The sequence below is a fragment of the Bidens hawaiensis genome, unplaced genomic scaffold, assembly GCF_021521415.1.
Source record: "Bidens hawaiensis isolate Kalapana, Puna unplaced genomic scaffold, B.hawaiensis_p1.1 tig00050010_1, whole genome shotgun sequence".
Taxonomy (NCBI): domain Eukaryota; kingdom Viridiplantae; phylum Streptophyta; class Magnoliopsida; order Asterales; family Asteraceae; genus Bidens; species Bidens hawaiensis.
In genome coordinates, this window is record NW_027498973.1 from 1 (window position 1) to 21300 (window position 21300).

At 36.9% G+C, this 21300-nt stretch overlaps 1 protein-coding gene across 1 annotated transcript; it reads left to right on the forward strand.

Moving 5' to 3' along the window:
- Positions 1–17575: 17575 nt before the first annotated feature.
- LOC143598380 (uncharacterized) lies at positions 17576–19873 on the forward strand. Its single transcript, XM_077076611.1, has 5 exons — positions 17576–17796; positions 18886–19000; positions 19151–19240; positions 19338–19436; positions 19601–19873. Exons 1-5 carry the CDS (start codon positions 17729–17731, stop codon positions 19697–19699), a joined length of 471 nt encoding a protein of 156 aa, XP_076932726.1. The 5' UTR covers positions 17576–17728; the 3' UTR covers positions 19700–19873.
- Positions 19874–21300: the final 1427 nt, after the last annotated feature.

Below are 21300 nucleotides of genomic sequence, written 5' to 3' on the forward strand. Positions count from 1 at the left end.
TTGAATTCGAGGTAACCATTGATAACCATGTTTTAATAAGAAGTGATTTTAAATGCATTATAGATCTTCATTTAAAAATTAAGCAATCTGAGAGCTTGAGAGAGTATATGGATGTTTCGTTTATATTTATTTAAGACTAAGTTAAATACCCGTGTATACACGGATTAGGTAAACTATATTAACAAAAAAACAAAACATTTGAATACTTATACTAATTTGATATTAGATGAATGAATGCGAATATGTATTACAACGTGAAATAAAATAAAATTTTCATACAATAAAAATAGAGAAAGAAAATTAGATGGTAAATTTTCACTAATCTCTAAAAATTTCTTCATATACAACATTTGTAGTTACCATATTCATTAAATATTAGAAGATTGACTTCATCTCTAGTTTTACTTTAGAAAGTGTAACATGAATCTCTAAAATCTTTCCTTCTGTATAATGTTTAAAATTTATTTAATTAACTTTTTTTTACTAATAATACATGATTGTTACGAAAAACATAAATCATTTATTACTAATATTAATTTGATATAAGGATTTATAATTTTAAGAAGAATAGTGTTAAAAAATGGATAAAACTCATACAAATACTTAAATAAACAATACATAAAGTTTAAATAAATATAATATATTATAAAGCAATATAAAATAATATGTGGGTTTAACATTTAATATATATATAAAATATATATAAACGAAGACATAAAAATCATACGTGCCGCGATGTGGTCGCTCCCATTTTTTTTTGGAGTAACCAGATTTGCTTGATTTTTAAATAGAGGCTTCTCATGCATTTGACCCGAATTCATGGGTATGGATCTTACCAAACCCAGATATTCCTTAAACGGGTTATAACATCTCATTAAATTAAAAATTATTCTCACCAAATTATTTATGTAAAAATTGTTGGTACATGATGTCAGTAGTTCAGTATATAGTGTCTGTAATCGTGTTAGTTGGTTTTGTTATGTTTTAGCGAAGTTGTCTCACAAGTTCGCCTCTTATAAGCGAACTTGAGGAACAAGCGAAGTTATCAACAACTTCGCCTAGCCTGTTAGGCGAAGTTGTCGATAACTATATATGTTTGATGTACGGGTTATTTTGAGAGAGTTGATTAGTACGTGTAATTGTGATTTGCATATCACGTGTTAAAGGAGTTGCAATACAACGTGTCTTTTGAGTATTGTAACGTGTATTTGTACTTGGGTTTAACGTATATCGCATCCTACGCTCGTATCGTCTTACGTAGGGATTCCGCACCTACGTAGTACGAGATACTTCCGTGTAGATCCGGCTGGGAAACTACAATTGGTATCAGAGCATTTGCTCGTGATTGTGTGGTTCGGGATTATCACACGAGTGTAGAAATCGTTCCGTTCGACTATTCGCGGGACGAGTTTACGTTAAAATACCGAGTTTTTGTGTCCTAACCTTCTCCCACTATCAAATACAACCCATTACATCTCCACATACCTCTCAATACGTCAAATTAAAACCTGCAAAAATCTTTTGTTCATCAGGCGAAGTTGCCGCCACTGTTTGTAGGGTTTAGGCGAAGATATAAGTTTAAGCGAAGTTATCTTTAACTTCGCCTGTCTCACTAGTTCGCTTGAATTAAGCGAAGTTGTCATTAAGCGAAGTTAACATCAGGCGAAGTTAAGAAGTAAGCGAAGTTAAGGTTTTAGCGAAGTTGAGTATAAGCGAAGTTAAGCTTAAGCGAAGTTAAGCATAACTTCGCCTACTGGGTACTGTTCAGAATAATAAAATATTATTTTTGGGTTTCTTTGTGTTTTCGAGTCGTATTTTCAAAGATGACTTCTATAAACATTACGGAACTGATGAAAATGGAGGTGGAAGCAGGTTCAGCTACTAAGGCTCCGAAAATGCTTAAGGGTACCGATTTTGTTGCTTGGAAAGATCGGTTTGAGCAGTATGTTAAATACCAAGATGCTAAGATGTGGGTGTGCATACAAGATGGATATATTCCACCAACGGCCTTGTTTGAGGGTCGTGATCAAATAAAGAAGTACAGTAAGATGGATGAGGAGGAGAGGAAAATGTATGAGGCAGAGAGTAAAGCTCATGCGGTGATCACTATGGCTCTTCCACAAGAGATTCTTCACACCTTCAGGAAATACAAAACCGCTAGAGAGCTATGAGAAGCGCTAGAAAATCGATATGAAGGTAATGTGGGGATACGTGCATCCAAAATTAAGCTACTAAAAACCCAATTCTCGGTGTTCAAATATTTGAAAAATGAATCACTTGATGATATCATCACAAGATATTATCACCTAATGACCGAACTCAGCAATTACTCCATTGTATACAAAGAAGAGGAGATAGTAGAGAAACTCCTTGATGCTCTTCCACCGAAATGGGAAATGTACACGGTTTTGATGAGAGAAGATAAAGAGTTTGCCGATTTTGATTTGGAAACAACAGTCAATAAATTACGAACTTTTGAACTTAACATGGTTCGGAAAGAGACACCAACTGATCAGGTTCAGGATCCGGGTATGTACGGTGCAAAAGTTAGTTCAAGTTCAAGATCAGAATCATCTGCTTACTACTCAAAGGGAGACTCAAGCTCAAACTCAACTCATGATGGTCATGTGACTCTCAACATGGATGGTGATGTATGTTTTGTAGCTGGAGGAAGTAATTCTTCAAAACCTCAAGCCACTACTGGTAACTTCTCATCAAATGCTCAAATCAACAAATACTCACAGATGCCCATGAGTGTTAAATCAGCTGAACAGCAGTTTGCCCTCTATGCATCTTTCATTGCATCTTATGAGAATTACATCAAAGGTAAAATAGTCGATCCCGCAACTTTGGATGAAGACTATGATCATGCTGATGATCTGGAAGAGATGGATCTGCAGTGGCAGATGGCGATGATAGTAAGAAGAGTTAAAAGGTTCATGAAGAAAACGGGTAGAAAGTTCGTTGGCGAAAGACCAGGGTTTGATAAGTCAAAGGTTCGATGTTATAACTGTCAACAGAATGGTCACTTTGCTAAGGAATGCACAAATGAAAGAGTCGAACGTAGTCAGAACAGGACTATACAACAGAATGGGGGAGGTAGTGAGAATAGGGCGATGGTATCCAGACAGAATGGGGGATACAACTGGAATTTGCAAGTTGAGAAAGTGTTCGAACAAGCCAACTTGGTAAACATCGAAACTGGAGGGAGCGACAGAGAGACGGGAGAAGATCAAGCTTATATGGCAGAAGTGAATGATCAGCTCTCTGAGGTAAGTTCTGAACTCCATTGTATACAATGTGAAAATCTGTCTGAACAATTAAAAACAGTAACTGATCAGTTTGTTAGTTTGGACGCTCAATTTAAAACGTTAAAAGAAGATCACCATTACACTAAAACTAGAGAAAACAGTTACACGGTAAAAATAAAAGCTAGTGAAAAGGATATCAGAAGTCTTAAAGCCAGACTAGCTGAAAAAATACAAGTAATTGATCTTAGTTATGAAGTGTTAGAAGAGAAAACCAAACTAATTGCTGAAAGGGATAAACAGATAGCTGATTACCAGGTAAAAGTGGTGGAACTAAACAGAAATATTGAACAGTTTAGAAATTCCTCAGCAATGCTTGATCACATCGTAAGTGTTTAACGTTCCCCAGTTAAAAAAAGGGGAATTGGATATTCTGAAGTTCCACCACCATATAACCATAACTATACATATGATCCTAGTAATCAAAAATCTGTTGATGTTGAAATTAGTCAGACAGTTCCTGTCAAAGTTTCGATTAAAGAACCTGAAGTTAGTAAAAGCGAAACATGTAAGCCTGTTTCGAATGTTAAGATTTCTGCTCCTAGTTCTGTCTCATCAAATTCGGACAAGACATCCGAATCTAGTGAGATAAAAGAAGAGGTAGTGTTACTAAAACGTGGGGAGGAATATAAGCCAACTGAAAAGAATTCTTCCCTAAACCCGTTTGTCCCACCATATGTTAGACAAACGGGTAGTAATGCAACCTCAACGTCTGAAACAACTGTTGAGACGAAAGTTGAACACAGGAGTTGTTTCAGATGCAATCGAATAGGACACTTGATTGCTGATTGCCCTCTAATTCAGAGATTCAGAGGTATGAGGACTCAGAAAAATGAGAATAAATCGAATGGTAATTACTATACTAATAGGAATGCAAACTCACCAAAGTTCAGACATTGGACTAATCCTAGATTTCAAAGAAATCGATCTCAGTTTTTCCCTGTTAACAACCAAACCACTAGTTATAATTCATTTAATTCACGAAGGTTTGGTTGGCCTCATAGTCAATCCACAAGAAGGTATCCTTTCAGAACTTACAGAAGTCATTCTCAAACTGACTTTAGACAATCAATGTACGGGATACCGTTTAACAGGTTTAATCGTCCCAAGACCAATAGGTCTTGGGTCCCCAGATTTTAATCATTTGTTTTAATCGTGCAGGAACAGTTGAACAGGACTGTAAACAATCTGTGGGTTGTGGATAGTGGCTGTTCCCGGCACATGACTGGTAACAAGGATTTGTTACATGAATGGAAACCTGTTCAAGGAGGAAGAGTAAGTTTCGCTAGAGAGAGCGGTGGTAGGATTACGGGTATTGGAACTGTGACAAATGGTAAAATGAAACTAGAGAAGGTGAATTTTGTTGAGGAGTTGAAGCATAATTTGTTGAGTGTGTCTCAGATTTGTGACAAAGAGTACACGGTGCACTTTACTAAGAATGAAGCAATAGTTCTGTATCCTGGTTTCAACATACCAGAGGCATGGGTGGTGATGAAAGCTCCAAGAGAGAAGAACACATATGTAATGGATATGAGGTCAACCGAGATGGCAACAGAAAAGTCATGTCTTCTGTCAAAGGCAACTGAATCTGAGTCCGAATTATGGCATCGGAGAATGGGACATATACATCTTCGAAAAATGAATTATATTGTCAAGAATGGGCTAGTGCTTGGTGTTCCCCTGAAGAATTTCAACTTTGAAGATCAATGCTTATCGTGCAAGAAGGGAAAACAACACAAGAAACCTCATCACTCCAAGAAGGTTAACTCAATTGTCAGTATACTAGACCTACTTCACATGGATCTCTTCGGTCCAGTGAATGTAAAGAGTCTAGGTGGAACGACATACTGCTTGGTAGTAATCGATGATTACTCTCGATACTCTTGGGTGTATTTTCTGAAGGCAAAGGATGAGACGGTTCAGTTGGTAATTAACTTGATTACCAAGGTTGAAAACATTGTTGGGAGAAAGGTCAAGTACATCAGAAGTGATAATGGGACGGAGTTCAAGAACTTCCAGATGGAGATGTTCTGTTTACAGAAAGGGATAGACCATCAATACAGCGCCCCGTATACTCCGCAACAAAATGGGGTGGCTGAGAGGAAGAACAGGACGCTAATTGAAGGAGCCAGAACCATGCTGGCTGATGCTAAACTTCCCGTGGTGTTCTGGGCTGAAGCAGTTGCCACAGCCTGTTATATCCTTAATCGTGTTTTAACTATTAAAAGGCTAAATAAAACTTGTTATGAACTTATGCATGGTCGAAAGCCAAACTTGAATGGTCTCGAACCATTCGGGTCCCCATGTACGATATTAAAGACAAACTCAAAATTTGGTGAGAAAGCCGAAGAAGATATTTTAGTCGGATATGTAGTTGGGACACCCAACAGAAGAGTCTTTAATTTATCGAATAGCAAGGTTGAAGTGGTATGTAACACTGACATCACGAGTTACAAACCACCAAAGCCTAGCATGGGACCCGCTGAGGCTTTTGACTATGATAGACTGTTCAAATCTTTTAATGTGCCTTACTTGGATTTTGCAGAAGTTGATGAGAAAATTGCTTCACAGATCATGTATAACGAGGAGGAAAATATTGTGCAACGTCCACGATACGAAGAAAGTCAACCTTCCACGTCAAGTGCCGTTAATACTCCTGCCGCCTCTACTGAAGAAGAATTTTACAACCATTTTCACTCTCAACATCAATCAGCCATTGAAGAACTCTCTTCGAATTTGGAAAATAATCTGGAAGTCGGTCCGGTTCAGACTACTGCTATTCACAAAAATCACCCTTTGGAGAACGTGATAGGTGATCTGTCTGACGGTGTTCAAACAAGAAGAAGTTTGAATGAGCACACTTGTGTTTACGCAAGCATTAAAGAAACGGGTATCATAAATAAATGCTTGTACACCTGCTTCATCAGCCAGATTGAACCAAAGAATTATCAAATGGCTCTCAAGGATAGCTCGTGGGTAGAAGCCATGCAAGAAGAGTTAGCTCAGTTCGAGAAGATGGAAGTCTGGAAGTTAGTAGCAAAATCGAAGAATGTACATGCTATTGGCACAAAGTGGGTCTTTAAGTGTAAGAGAGATGAGAAAGGAATAATCAATAGAAACAAGGCGAGGCTGGTAGTTAAAGGGTTTAATCAACAGGAAGGAATCGACTACAATGAAGTGTTTGCTCCTGTGGCAAGATTGGAAGCGATTCGACTATTTTTGGCATTTGCTGCACACAATGAGATGAAGGTGTTCCAATTAGACGTGAAAAGTGCTTTTCTTAATGGTAAAGTCGATGAGGTAGTTTACGTTGAACAGCCTCCGGGTTTTCCTGACCCAGACTTTCCTGATCATGTGTACAAGCTAAGTAAAGCGCTATATGGACTACATCAGGCCCCTCGTGCCTGGTATGCAACCTTGTCTGATTACATACTTGAGAATGGGTTCGAAAGAGGAAAGATCGACAGCACGCTATTTGTCAAGAGAAAGAGGGGAGATTTTCTTCTTGTTCAAGTCTACGTGGCGACATCATCTTTGCTGCATCAAAAGTCGCCATGTGTCAGGAATTTGAAGAAGTCATGAAAAGGAGGTTTGAAATGAGTGCAATGGGTGAATTAACTTTCTTTTTAGGATTGCAGATTGATCAGAAGAAGGAGGGGATGTTCATCCATCAAACTAAATATGTCCAAGACGTTCTCAAACGCTTCAAGATGGAGGACAGCACTCCATTTGACACTCCGGTTTGCGTCAACCACAAACTGGATGCTGATTCAGACAGTGATGCAGATGTGGACCCCACCCAATATCGAGCAATCATAGGTTCTTTAATGTATTTAACTGCATCTAGACCTGATATTATGTTTGCTGTCTGTCTCTGTGCTCGATTTCAGGCAAGCCCAAAGGAATCTCACATGAAGGGAGTAAAGAGGATATTACGGTATCTCAAAGGCAAGCCTAAGCTGGGATTGTGGTACACGAAAGGGGGATACTTGGATTTGGTCGCTTACACGGATTCTGACTATGGAGGATGCAATCAGAACCGGAAATCGACAACCGGTGGATGCCAGTTTCTGGGAGGAAGACTGGTGTCATGGCAGTGCAAGAAGCAGACTTCTGTAGCCATTTCTACCTGTGAATCAGAGTACATGGCAACATCAAACTGCTGCTCCCAGGTTCTTTGGATACAACAGCAATTGCGCGATTACGGTCTGAATTTCACTCAAACTCCTATTTGCATTGATAACACTGCAGCGATCTCAGTAACTAACAATCTCGTAAAGCACAGCAAAACTTAACACATTGACATTCGTCATCACTTTATACGGGATTGTGCTGAGAAGAAATTAATAGTGCTCGAAAAGGTTGATTCGTTAGATAATTTCGCTCATCTTTTTACTAAAGCGTTTGACAGAACTCGTTTTCAAAACCTTGTTGAGTTTAATGGGATGATCAATCCCGAGTAACCGTATTTTTCGTTTTTACTTAAAAAAAAAAACGTCACTACCGCTTAGAATTATGTCGGTTACTTCTGTTTGAAGGACATATCTACGGATGTGTTTGGTCCTCACTTCTACCAGTAGATTATGAGGATAACCATTAACCAGATGACTGAAAGCGACTGGGGCGGTTTATGATGTGTTTTTATTCTTTCGTTGAAAAGTAGTCGTTCATACTTAGTTAAAAGGACGCATATTCGTATGTGGTCGGTCCAGCTGATCCATTGGATCTTCAGGATAGCCGTTTACCTGATAACTTTGACTTGATCGGGGCGATAGAATTTTTTTTTAAGGAAGATGAAATAATTTTTCAAGTCTACTACTTCGTAAGAAGTTTCTATACAATGTTTCTATGAAAATTGATCCAACCCTGGAAAGTGATACACAAACTATTTCTATGTGCTTAACTAGTGAACTTATTAGGCCTAAAAGACTCTAGAACAGTCATTGTATGTTATGGTAGCTTTTTATGGTGCGTAAAAGTAGAAGTGATACTAACTAAATCTTCTCGATTTAAAGGGACAACTCATTAAGAGTTGCGTATGTCTCCATATATATCTTTCCGAATGATAGGCAGAAAAGTGATTACCCAGTCATACACGAGCCCGTGAGTGTTCTGATTCCCGAGAAGATAACGTGTCAAGAAACTGCAGTGATCCAGATTCGGGACTTGCAGTAGTCTACTGTTTGAAGCTATGTAAATCCTTAGCATTAAAAAAAAAATTGAAATCATTAAAAAAAAAATTAAGCCTTCTGAAGCCTATTATATTATACTTATCAATCAAGAAGCAAGAAAGAGAACGGGAAGAAGATTCTAAAGATCGAAGTGTACTTACTGTTTAATCAGACACTACGGGTCGAGGTCAACTCGGGGTGACTTGGGAAAAGCCAAATACGCTTTGAGAATAGATAGGAGGCATCACAATCTCTGATGTGTTGTCCATTTATATTTTGAGCTTAATTGAACCTAACCCGTATCACAGAAGCGATGAAAACCATACTAAGTTGTTTACCTGCTTACAACCTGTTTCTTTATGTCATACTACAGCTGAACATGGATCTATGTGACAACCATCTAATTAGTATGATTCCTGTTCGGATCTTTTCTAAAACATACTAGTCCCTGTCAAGACTGAAATTTGACCCCGTGTATTTTATTTCTAAAATTTTCATTGCATATGACGTTTTATGGCTTAAAACTTGGTTACTTGGGTCGTTGATTGTAACATTTAACTCTTCAAAGAAAGTTTTAAGAGACATGTGCATTATGTTCAAATTTATGAGGGACTGTTTTGTAAGTTTAATATTAAGCGAAGTTGTGCAGGGGACGAAGTTGTTAAGGGGCGAAGTTAAGGATAAGCGAAGTTAACCTTAACTTCGCCTGAGCAAAGTCAGACCTATATAAGGGTTAATTTGGTCAAACTCTTTATTATTTTCAAAAACCCAGCGAAGTTATTCCAACGAACTTATCATAATATAACCCTCGACGAACTTGTCAAACGAATCAACACTTGTTATCTTTTCTCAATTTCAATCCGTATTAAAGGTGTGTAGGGTCGGGATAATGCATAATTCGTGTCGATCACGTTAATTAGATGTCGTTTTGGTCCAATTAGTGACCCGTTCATGCAAACCTTAAACACCCGCTTTCCAAACTCGTTTTAACGTGGTCGTAACCAACTTGATCGTCTAGATCTTCATAAAAACATGTTTTTTAGAGTCTACAATCTTCAAATTATCCAAAAGACATCTCGTTTGGCCGTCTAAACCTTTGCCGTTTCAGTTCAGGCGAAGTTATAGTTTAGGCGAAGTTGTTCTCAACTTCACCTAAGGCTTAACTTCGCCTGTTACTTTAAATTTTAATTAATCAGGGGCGAAGTTGTTCAAGGAGCGAAGTTATGATTAGGCGAAGTTATCCTTAACTTCGCCTTAGGCTTAACTTCGCCTGATGCTTTAAATATTATTTAAAAGTTAATCTGTTGTCAGGCGAAGTTATTGTATAGGCGAAGTTGTGCTCAACTTCGCCCTATGTCTAACTTCGCTTGCACACTAATGTTTATCTTAATTTCGCTCATGGTAATAAGCGAAGTTACGATCTGCCTTGACGATTCTCTAACTTAGACCGTTTGTGGTGCAGATATGGCAGCTGTAGCAGGAGCCGGTGGTGACGAAGGTGGTGATAACAACCGCCAATTCTTTCCGGGGCACAATATGTACATAACACTGGACCCGGATGCTAGCGGTGTTGATGATTATCGCGAGATCATCAACTTTCTGATTCGCTCGCGTATCTTCCATGCAATTTCTACAACTCTGCCCATCTCTCTGCCGAACATGGAAGACTTCTGGCAGACGGTTGAATACAATTGCAGAGACGAGCCCCCGGTAATGAGCGCCACCGTTAACAATCAGGTGGTGCAGTTCTCATCGGAACAGATAAGGGTCGCTTTGCAGTTTGGGAACGAAACGAGAGATGACCCTATAGACTTTGTTGCTCCATTCAGAGACGGTGCATTTTTAAGAATGGGCTATTCTGGTCCATTGGGTGACACTCAGAGACGTAAAGGATTCTTGTTGGATCAATGGCGTTTTCTCATGCACGTGATGATCGTGTGCATGTCGGGTAGAAAGGCTGGTACGGACGGGATGGGTGCGACGATGCAGTCTGCAATGACAGCACTGACATACAACAAGCGTTACAGCTTCAGTCAGATGGTGTTTTATGAGATAGACAGTCAGAGACGAGCGGTGGCTCGTGAAAGATTCTTGATGTATCCAAGATTCTTACAAATGATCTTGAATCACGTGGCTCCTACGCTACCTCAGCGCCGTCCGATTCGTTATGTAGAGAGTGTCAGCAAGAGGATATTCGCACAGTGCAGAGCGTCGAGTGCTCGAAGTAAACCAGAGCTTTGTCCATGACATACTCCGCTATTTGGTTATTTGATCAACCCAGCGTATGTTGCTCCTCGTGGGGACGAGTTTCGGGATCCGGCACCACAACAGGTTGAAGCACCTCAACCACCATCTGTGGTACAGCAAGCTTTGCGTGCTGCCCCTGTTGTGGCACCGGAGGAACACGTAGACCTTGAAGCTGCTTTTGGTGGCCAAGGATTTTTCGACATGGAACGAGTTGATCCTGAGGAAGAAGTTTAGGTCTCAGTTGCGCAGGTTTCTAGTGCTGATGTGTCGTTGGTAGCTACGTCGGTAGCTGATTCTGAAAGAACCGACTCTGACTCCTCAGCTGACGATGTTGCTGAAGTAAGACAGATACTGGTCGCTTAAGAAAGAATTCATGGAAAAAGAAAGAAAGATACAGATGACAGTGAGTCTGATTTTGAGGAGGAGTTGGGTCGTTTGATTCGTCAATCTAAAAGGGCAAGAACGGGTGAAGGATCGGGAGCTGGTGAAAGCTCGAGGGTGGTTCGTTTCTCTCCACCCTCTTTATCTGGAATGACTATGGTCCCTGCGTCCATGACTGTGACAGGACCAATCACCTCGGATGTTCCCGTGGTATCTACATCATCTTCATTTGGCATTCCACCCACTACATTCCAGTTTTCGACTCCAGAAATTGTCTCCTTGCCACCTCCTACACTTACTCCATCGGAGGTTGTTGCAAGATTCGTAGAGTCGACTTTGGTTGCCACTGCAGGGTTATCTGTTTCGATACCACCTGCGGTTACTGTTATGCCTGTTTCTGATGTATCGGCTTCTTTGGGAATCCCTCTACCATATGCTCAAGACACTTCTCATATGAGGTTTGATTTTGATGCAACCTTATCTGACTCAGACAGGATAGCAGCTCTTGAAAGGGTCGTGGCAGAACAGTCGAGAATAAACTTGATCCAGACTCACGCTATCCAGCGCCTTGTTGCCGAAAATCAAATTCAGTCGTCCCTCCTGATTGAGCACGGTAAACTTTTTGATGCTTTACAACAGTTCTTAGCATCTCATGGGGAGACGAGCTGCAAGGGCGATGAGTTGAGGACGAAGAAGAGGAATGATCGAGACGATGATCCCAATGCATCGAAAGGTGCAGGTGGTGAGTTGCCAAGAACTGAACAAGCTCTTGGGACTTCCACATCTCAGGGGGAGTCAACGGGTGCAACTGGTGGATCAGGGGGTGATGATGTGGTGGTAGTGGATGCTGAGGAGGTGTTGGATGATGATACTGATATTGTGGGTGATGACGATGTGTTACCAAGTGAAGAGATTGAGAAGATAGGGGCTGATATTGTAATTGATAGTGAGATTGAAGAGGGAGAGATTGTGGAAGAAAACGTTGAGCATGAAATTCCCGAAGTTGATAAGTCAGATATGGGTCAAGATATGGGAAGCGATGAGACTGAATGGGAAGAGCAGCCGAGATGGAAAGAAGGCTACGCTCAATGGTTCGTAAAGACAAAGAAACCGGCGGTTCCTACTATGTTCAAGAAGAGTTACAACATCAAAGGATATGCTGAATCGAAGAAGGGGATTATATGCTGGTTATACGATGAGCAGTTGAGGCTGTTTGTGATTAAACGTTTTAACGGAGTTCAGTATTTCAAGAGATTGTTGAGATCGTTGAATACCTTGCCGGAGTGTGAGGTGAAGGACTTAGCCAAGTTGGGGTTGATAAACAGGAGTGATGACAATATGGCTAGGATTATTGGAAAGATCGTGTGGAAAGAAAGCATCAAAGAGAAATAGTTCGAGTTATTAAAGCTGCAGAAAGGAAAGCTCGTTGAAGATAAAGACAGAGGTATGAGAGCTGATGGCAAACCTTGGATGATAATGAAGTATAAGCCGATCCGGTGTTTAAAAGAAGTGCCGATGAAACAGATGCCCAAGGATGTCCTAAAGAATCTGAAATGGTGGTATGTCGATAGTGAAACAGCTGAAGCGGTGATGGAGGATGAAGATGAACAAGAGTTGCTGAGAGTGTATGATCCTATGCACTTGGTGAATTTGTCTCAAGCTGACTTGCAGGTGCTGAACGAGAAAAAGATATTCTATATTCCGACATGGAAAGAAGAAGCCAGGAAATACCAGAGAGTCGTCTCTGTCTGTGTAAGACAGGGAGTTCATGCTTGAAGACGAGAGAGACAAGAGTTTTGGGATAACAAGACACGTGATTGAAGTTAGAGATATGAAGCTACTGCCAAGGGGGAGTCTGTTGGTACATGATGTCAGTAGTTCAGTATATAGTGTTTGTAATCGTGTTAGTTGGTTTTGTTATGTTTTAGCGAAGTTGTCTCACAAGTTCGCCTCTTATAAGCGAACTTGAGGAACAAGCGAAGTTATCAACAACTTCGCCTAGCCTGTTAGGCGAAGTTGTCGATAACTATATATGTTTGATGTACGGGTTATTTTGAGAGAGTTGATTAGTACGTGTAATTGTGATTTGCATATCACGTGTTAAAGGAGTTGCAATACAACGTGTCTTTTAAGTATTGTAACGTGTATTTGTACTTGGGTTTAACGTATATCGCATCCTACGCTCGTATCGTCTTACGTAGGGATTCCGCACCTACGTAGTACGAGATACTTCCGTGTAGATCCGGCTAGGAAACTACAAAAATCCTATAAAATAGAATATAATAAAAAATAATATCTTATTTATTTTAAAAAAGATATATATATATATATATATATATATATATATATATATATATATATATTATTTAAATTAAAATACCAATTTGATAGTAAAAAAAATAAACGGGTCTTGGGTCTCATCAAACCATAAGTATACTATTAACTTTCATAAATATTATTTATAATTAAAAAACCAATTTCATAATAAAAAAATAAACGGGTCTTGGGTCTCATCAAAACTATATAGTTTTTAAACCGGGTTATAACATCTCATTTATTTGTGAAACAATTTATCATTAAACCATAAGTATATTATTAACTTTCATACAATAAAAAAATATAAATTAAAAAATTAAATAAATATTAGAACAAACAATACAAAACAACCCCCGTAATACGGGGGATAAAAACTAGTATATATATATATATATAGGGTTGTTATCAATTGAGAACTCACATATTTTTTAAGAACTTTGAGAACTAATCCAAACCACAAATTACTTGATTAATGGTTTAAAATAGATGGCATTTATTTAATTAAATAAAAGATTATGGATAACAGTTAAATTAGAAAAGGGTATTATATGGAATAAATTTATTCTCTTTCTTAATAGTTAATATTTTTGAAAATTACTCAGTCTCTATCATCACTTTTTATAGGGGTGTGTTATTCATATAAAGATAATATGTGTGTTAAGAGGGTGTGTGAATATCCCAAATTAATGTATAAATAACCAATGCCTTTTTATAATATGACTTTCTCTCTCTCTCTCAACTGTGTCGTCAGTCCCTGATCCCATGTCTTTGATGATGTTTCATATAGAGATATATACACAACAAGTACTGAATTTCAATATCAAACTCATGGAAGATTGGAACTAATTCATTCATATTCATGTTTCTCAACACCTAAACATTAGTATTCATATTTTATATTTAGGTGTTCTTTTTTATTACGACGTTCTTGCATTATATACATATATATATATATATGTAAATTGGTTATAACATGACATTCTTGCATTATATACATATATGTAAATATGTTACGTATATTAGGATGAGTATCATTACAGAACTCTTAAATTATTTAGGGACTTGAAGGAACTCTTAATAATTGATGCTTTTTATAAAAAATTTGTATGCTAACGTTATTTGAGTGTAGTTTTATCACTTTTTATATTTAATATCACGGTTACAATTATGAAAATCAATTTTACACATATCTAAATATTATTTACATATATGTAAATATGTTATTATATAAATTTTACATATATGTAAACTTGTAAAACTAGTATCAGACAATGTTAATATATGAAAAAAAAAATTAAAAACAAAATGTTTGATTGTTATGAGTTACAAGAAATTCTTAACTTTTTTGGAGTTCTGAAAGAATACCAACCCATGTATATTATATATGTTTAAATAGTTACGTACATACAAATATATTTCATGCAAATCGAACTAAGGCATTCACAATGTTTTGGAAACACTACGGAAATATACCAGAAATAATGAAGAAATCCATTTTATTATTGAATGGTTTTGAAAATATGAACGTATGTAAACATTTATATTATGGCAATCAACATCTTTGATTTTGTGCGCATGTGTAATTATCAATTTGAAAAATGTTTTTGAGTTAGTAGATTTTGTTTTGTTACATACACGTGTAAATATACATTTTGGTTATACACGTGCAATACGTTTTTTTTTGTTATATATATACATATACGTAAAAAAGACTCACTTTTAAACAAGAAATGTAAATACTATGTGGAAGCTTGTTTTCCTTTTTACATATATGTAAGTTTGTTATATATGTAAATATTGTTCCAGGTTGTTCGAAGTCTTCCTCCTTGGCAATGAGAAAGTAGAGATGAAATGATTAATTGGATAAGTTTGTAAATATGACCATTATAAAAAAACAGTTCGTAAATAACTAAGACCATGTGTAGTCGTAAAGCTCCACATTCAGGGGTTATGCGCCACGTGGCGCCCAGTCAGAGTTATGGTTTTGTACAAAAAACAAGTGTAGTCATAAAGCCTCCATAACGTGGAGGGGGCGGTGTTTCCAGAGTTATACACTTGTTTTTTGGTGCCATTCTCAGCGTTTTATATACAACGCTTGCAAAAATGAAATCAACATAACGCAGGGGGGGGCGGTGTACCCCCCGCGTTTTGGTTCAGAACGCTGGTGGCAAAGCCACCTCTACGGGTGGTCTAAATATAGAAAATATGAAAGAGAAAAGAAGAGAGAGAATTAATTATTTAATTTGGTAAGAGACAATTACATGAATTACCATCATACCCTTAACTGTTTATTTTTAAAACTTTCATATTAACCAAAATATGTGGTTCATATTAGTTTTCAGAGTTCTTAACCAAATTAGAGTTCTTAAAGGATACTAACCCTATATATATACATATATCTATAATATATATAAACGAAGATATAAAAATCCTACGTGTCGCGATGTGGTCGCTCCCCTTTTTTTAGAGTCACCAGATTTGCTTAGATTTTTAAATTGAGGCTTCTCATACATTTGACCCAAAATCATGGGTATGGGTCTTACCAAACCCAGATATTCCTTAAACGGATTATAACATCTCATTAAATTAAAAATTATTCTTAACAAATTATTGATGTAAAAATCCTATAAAATAGAAACCATAAGTATATTATTAACTTTCATACAATAAAAAAATATAAATTTAAAAAATAAATAAATATTAGAATAAACATATAAAACAACCCCCGTAATACGAGGGGTTAAAAACTAGTATATATACACACACACACACACACACACATATATATATATATATATATATATATATATAAGCAAAACACAAGATATTAAAAGTTTAAAACAATGCTAATCCACAAAAATTGAAAAAGTGTTTTAAAACATAAGAAACATTATCTTAAATATAAAAAACATATTCAATTTTTCAAAGTAAAAAAAGCATCCCATACAACATGAAACCATTATATGTTTTGGATAACAACGACCATAGAATATTTTGTTATATTAACATATATTTTCCTTGAAAATGTAATTATCTAGATTTGATGCACATGAACATGTAATACTGCATGGCTGACAATGAAAATTACCGTTGTTGGATGGTTGTCCAAAATTAAACATTTGTATTTTTTAAATGTAAAATAAACCAATTTTAATATAAAACATAGAATAGTAAGATTATATAAAAGTTATTTTTTATGCCTTTTAGCATGTTGTTGTTATTATTATTATTATGATTTTATTTGGAATATAATAGAAGTTATAGTTATAGTTGGGAAGTGAAAGATTTTAAAAATTATGAATGATTTTCAAGAATTAAAGTGTAAACTATAGTTTATAATTTAAATTAAAAATAAGATAAAATACAAAATTTAAAGTATTCACTTTTTAACATGAAATTATTAAGACTATTACTTTGTGTAAGTCATTAAATTGTAAAAAACAATGGAATGTTATACTAAAAATTTAATACAAATATTGTAAAAGGACATAATTACGAAACATTCTTTTTGTTAAAATTAAATATTACATGAAAAAAAACATATTAGAATTCTAGTATTTTGATATGATATACGGATAAAAATGGATTAGTTATGGAAGGTTTTAAATGATTTATTTTAATAAAATAATTATGAATTAAATATGAAAAGTTAGGGTTGACGCTTGACAAAATTTAGGCTAATTAGAGGATATGTGGTTGAACCATCATTTTTGTTTATTATAATAGTAGATATGGACCATTGACAATATTTAGCTCAATGCCCATGCCCACAATTCTAAATCTTTTATGTACTCATAAATCATAATCACTAATCATTCGTCGACTCAGCGACAGTTCCATGTAGTTATTGTGGCCTTTAACTTTTAGTTTTAGGATGTATATGTTGTGTTTGTTTCTTATGGCCATTAACGGTTGCTCGAATCCGGAACACTAACAAAAATTAAATTCAAGCCAAATTGTTGTTTTGGATGAATTTGATTAATACGGTTTGAATCAATTTGTTCGTTGTAAATGAACCAGAATTCGGTTTGATCACGGTTCGATTTTCTTAGAGGTACAAAAATCTCATAATCGAACAAATCAAATCAAACAAATCGAATAAATCATTAGCCGAATCTTTAAACGCCCCTAGTAAACTAGATGCATTCCCCGTCTCTTTCTCATAAGTATTTATTTTATTTTATCCGACTGCTGATTGACGTCGATGACCACGACGATGACGGCAAAGATATTAATAAAAGTTTTAGATAACACTAATATTAATAATACTAATAGTCTCTTCCTCTCAGCTTGACCTAGGGTTTAATGGCGTTCACTTTGTTCATCGGAAGGCTTCTCTTCGCTTCGTTCTTCATATTATCTGCTTATCAATTGTAACTACTCTTCTTACCCTCTGATTACTACTCCTTTTATGCTCACAGATCCGGTTCGTAACGGTTCAGTTATCCTGTTAATTGCTGTTATTCTGTAATAATTGCATATCGCTTCAGTTTTGTTAATAATTGATATGATAGATTTTGCCGTTAGAATGAGTTTGTTATGTTGAGCTGGTTCTCGTTGTTGCGAATATGTGAAAGTAACGGATAGTATGTGGTTCGTACTCGTATTGATTTATAGGTTGCTAATGACTTAATTAGTTTGTTCCACTTGTTTACCGGTTTGTTGCTACTATTTGGGCTGGTATAACATGGTAGACACGACACGATAAGACATGGTTATCTGTGGTGTTAGACACTAACACGAACCTGTTTAGGGACACGATAAATATCACATGTGTAGAATTGGAGCACGAGAACTGGATTCAAAAGTAAATTTATGGTTTAGTTTAGGATATAATGGGCCGGGCCGGGGCGTAAGGCAACTAAGTCATAGGCCATATATTGTATTTTTTTTAAGTAAAAATATAAACAGGTCATTAACCAACCTGTTCAGACGCGAAGTTAATCGTGTCGACCTGTTTAAGACACGGAACGTGTTAAGCTCAAACTTAGACTTGTTTAACCCTGTGTCGTTTCGTGTCATGTTAACATGTCCATGTCATAAATTGCTAACTCTACTGTTAATGCTGCTTACATTATTGATTTTTTGGACATCAATTGGAGATGTGATGCATATTAACCAAAAAAACCTAAAAAACTTTATACATTGCTGAGAAGTAGTAGTTCTACTGTTCTAGACAAGTTGTGATTTGTGAATATGTGACTGCCAGAAGAAAATGCAAATTGCTTGTTCTTGTGAGGTAGGTACTTTTTGGTTGTTTTTGAGGAACTATGGTGCGTTTGTAATAGTACAAGTTCCTAATATATTATCGACTAAATCAGGACATTAGTTACTGATAAGACTGTACAATTAGCCATGCTTGAGTTGGTTCTGAATATCTGATGACAGAAAGAGTAGTAAATAAATACAAAAAAAATTCTAATTGCATATTATACTTATTGGAATGATTCCATCTTTTTTAGGTATCAGGAATTTGGATCTGATGGAGGACCAGTTGTAAAGGTTCTTGAGCCAAAGCTTAATGTGTTCACTAAATTGATTACCTCCAAAGTTGGCATAAAAGTTCCTGAAGTCGATGTAAGGATCTCTCCCATGCATTTATGTATAAACAGTTTAAGTAATTAATATATATTTTTTTTAATATTTTCTGAGTCTTCATTTACTTTCAAATTATAATAATATATGTACTTAATTTATGCAACTAAAATCTAGCATTGTTTTGAACAGACCAAACATGTTGTTGCGACAATGATTGTTCTTCAAGGCTTAGGTGGCGTTGGTTTCATATTTGGTAGCGACCTTGGTGCCATTTTGCTGGTAAATAACCATATGTTTGTGTTACTAAAAAGTAAAACCTCCTTTTGACGTCCCATTTTTTTCTTTCAGTCTCTTTAATTTTTTGATCTGCCTACAGGTTCTGCATCAGCTTATTTTTACACCTGTATTGTATGATTTCTATAACTATGATGCTGAAGACACAGAATTCAGTCTACTTTTTTCAAAGTTCACTCAGGTTAACTTCTTTTTGCTTCATTACTTCTAGTAAAATGTTTTTCTTTAGTTATTGTCACTGTAGTCCCATGTTAAACCAAACAACAAAGATATAAGTAGCCTATTTTACAATAATTTATGTATTTTTTTAATATATTTTGGACTGGTTTTACCTGTTGAATGCAGAATATGGCTTTGCTGGGAGCAGCGTTATTTTTCATAGGGATGAAACACTCGATATCACTTCGGAAATCAAGGAAGATTCCCAAGGCCAAAACAAGCTAGTCTATCAAGTGTTTAGCTCAAACCTTGGTACTTAAACCGTGGTTTATATTTGACTATCCAAAAGGTGATTTGTATTAATTAATTACCCCATACAACATTAGAGGACTAGTGAGGGTGATTCATAGTTGTAACAAATGGAATGCTTGATGTTATTGTCGGTGTTGTACTATTTCCTTATTTTGGTAATCGTAGCTGCAATTGTCAAAAACCAAATGTTGCTACGCTGGCATGTAGGTTGTGCATGGAAAGTTGTAAAGCTGCGACTATCTATTATGGCGTCTAAGATATCATCATCAACAAAGATGGTAATTCGTCGGGTTTGGGATGGGTTTTAATATTTGCAGCCCATATACCATTATAGAGGTAGGGTACCAAAAAGACCCAAATACCCTTAAGGACTACCCGCGGGTCACTCAGAAATCCCTCATAAGACACCTGCGGGGCACACAAGTCACCCGCATAATCATTTGAGGAAGAAACACTCTCATAGCACATGCGGAAGCATCATAGCACCCTCAGAATTCATCCGCAAGAAGGAATAACCTTCCGCATAAATGACCACGAGGTAATGCTCTGGGACAGCTGTCAATAACCAATTACCTTCTAGAAGATTTACCAAGATGCTTTCTTGAGCAATACGTGATCTTTTGGCCAATCAGTTAGTGACACCTGGCAAGGTCGTTATAACCGTGCACATGTCCAATATTCTCTCATTAACAAATGGAAAGAGGACGCGTGTCCAGGTTGTTATACATGCACATGCAACGTATAAGCTAAACCTATCACACAAGGACACGTGTCCAGACGGTTATGCAAGCATCTTCCTAAGGGACAGCTGGCCCAATCACCTTCCCACACCCTTCGGCATTAAATACCCTCCCAATCATCATGAGGTAGGCATTCATACACATTCACCATCACTGTACTCTCTCAATTGACTTAAGTACTTTATCTCTTTGTAAGAACAGTCTCAATTGACTTAAGTACTTTATCTCTTTGTAAGAACAATACTTATTCTCACATCGGAGGGTGGTTACGGGAAGACCCCCCTCTTGTCCTTCTCGTAACGAGCTCACGGTGTTCTGTTTTGCAGGATTCACGTCACTGGACTTTAGGAGTTGTGTTCATATCGTATTGGCAGTTTACCGTATCCTACCCTGTGGACTCATTGGATCTAGGACCCATTAGTGGGGAGTAGGTCCGTGTTTCTTCATTGGCGCCATCCGTACTTTTGTTAGAACAGCAAATTTTTTTTTTTTCCCGTTCTCTTTACGATATGACTCAGTTACCTAAAGGGCCGACGGAGAATCAAACACAACCTCCACGTGATCTGAACCTTGAAACACGTGAAGGAGCAACATCCGTGTTTAATCGAATTACACCCCCTGCTACACGAACTGATGCCATGAACCCTGGAGGTTTTACCTTGGGTGGTTCAGCGGCTCGGGGGTTGTTTGCTCAACAAGAAAATGTCACTCCAGTGAACACTAATAACGTGGTTACGCCAGTTACCGACTTGGGGCATGTCACAGCTCCAGGTGGTTCTAACTTGAGAAATCTAGAACGTGTTGCAAGAGAAATCCACCAAACTCAATCGGAGT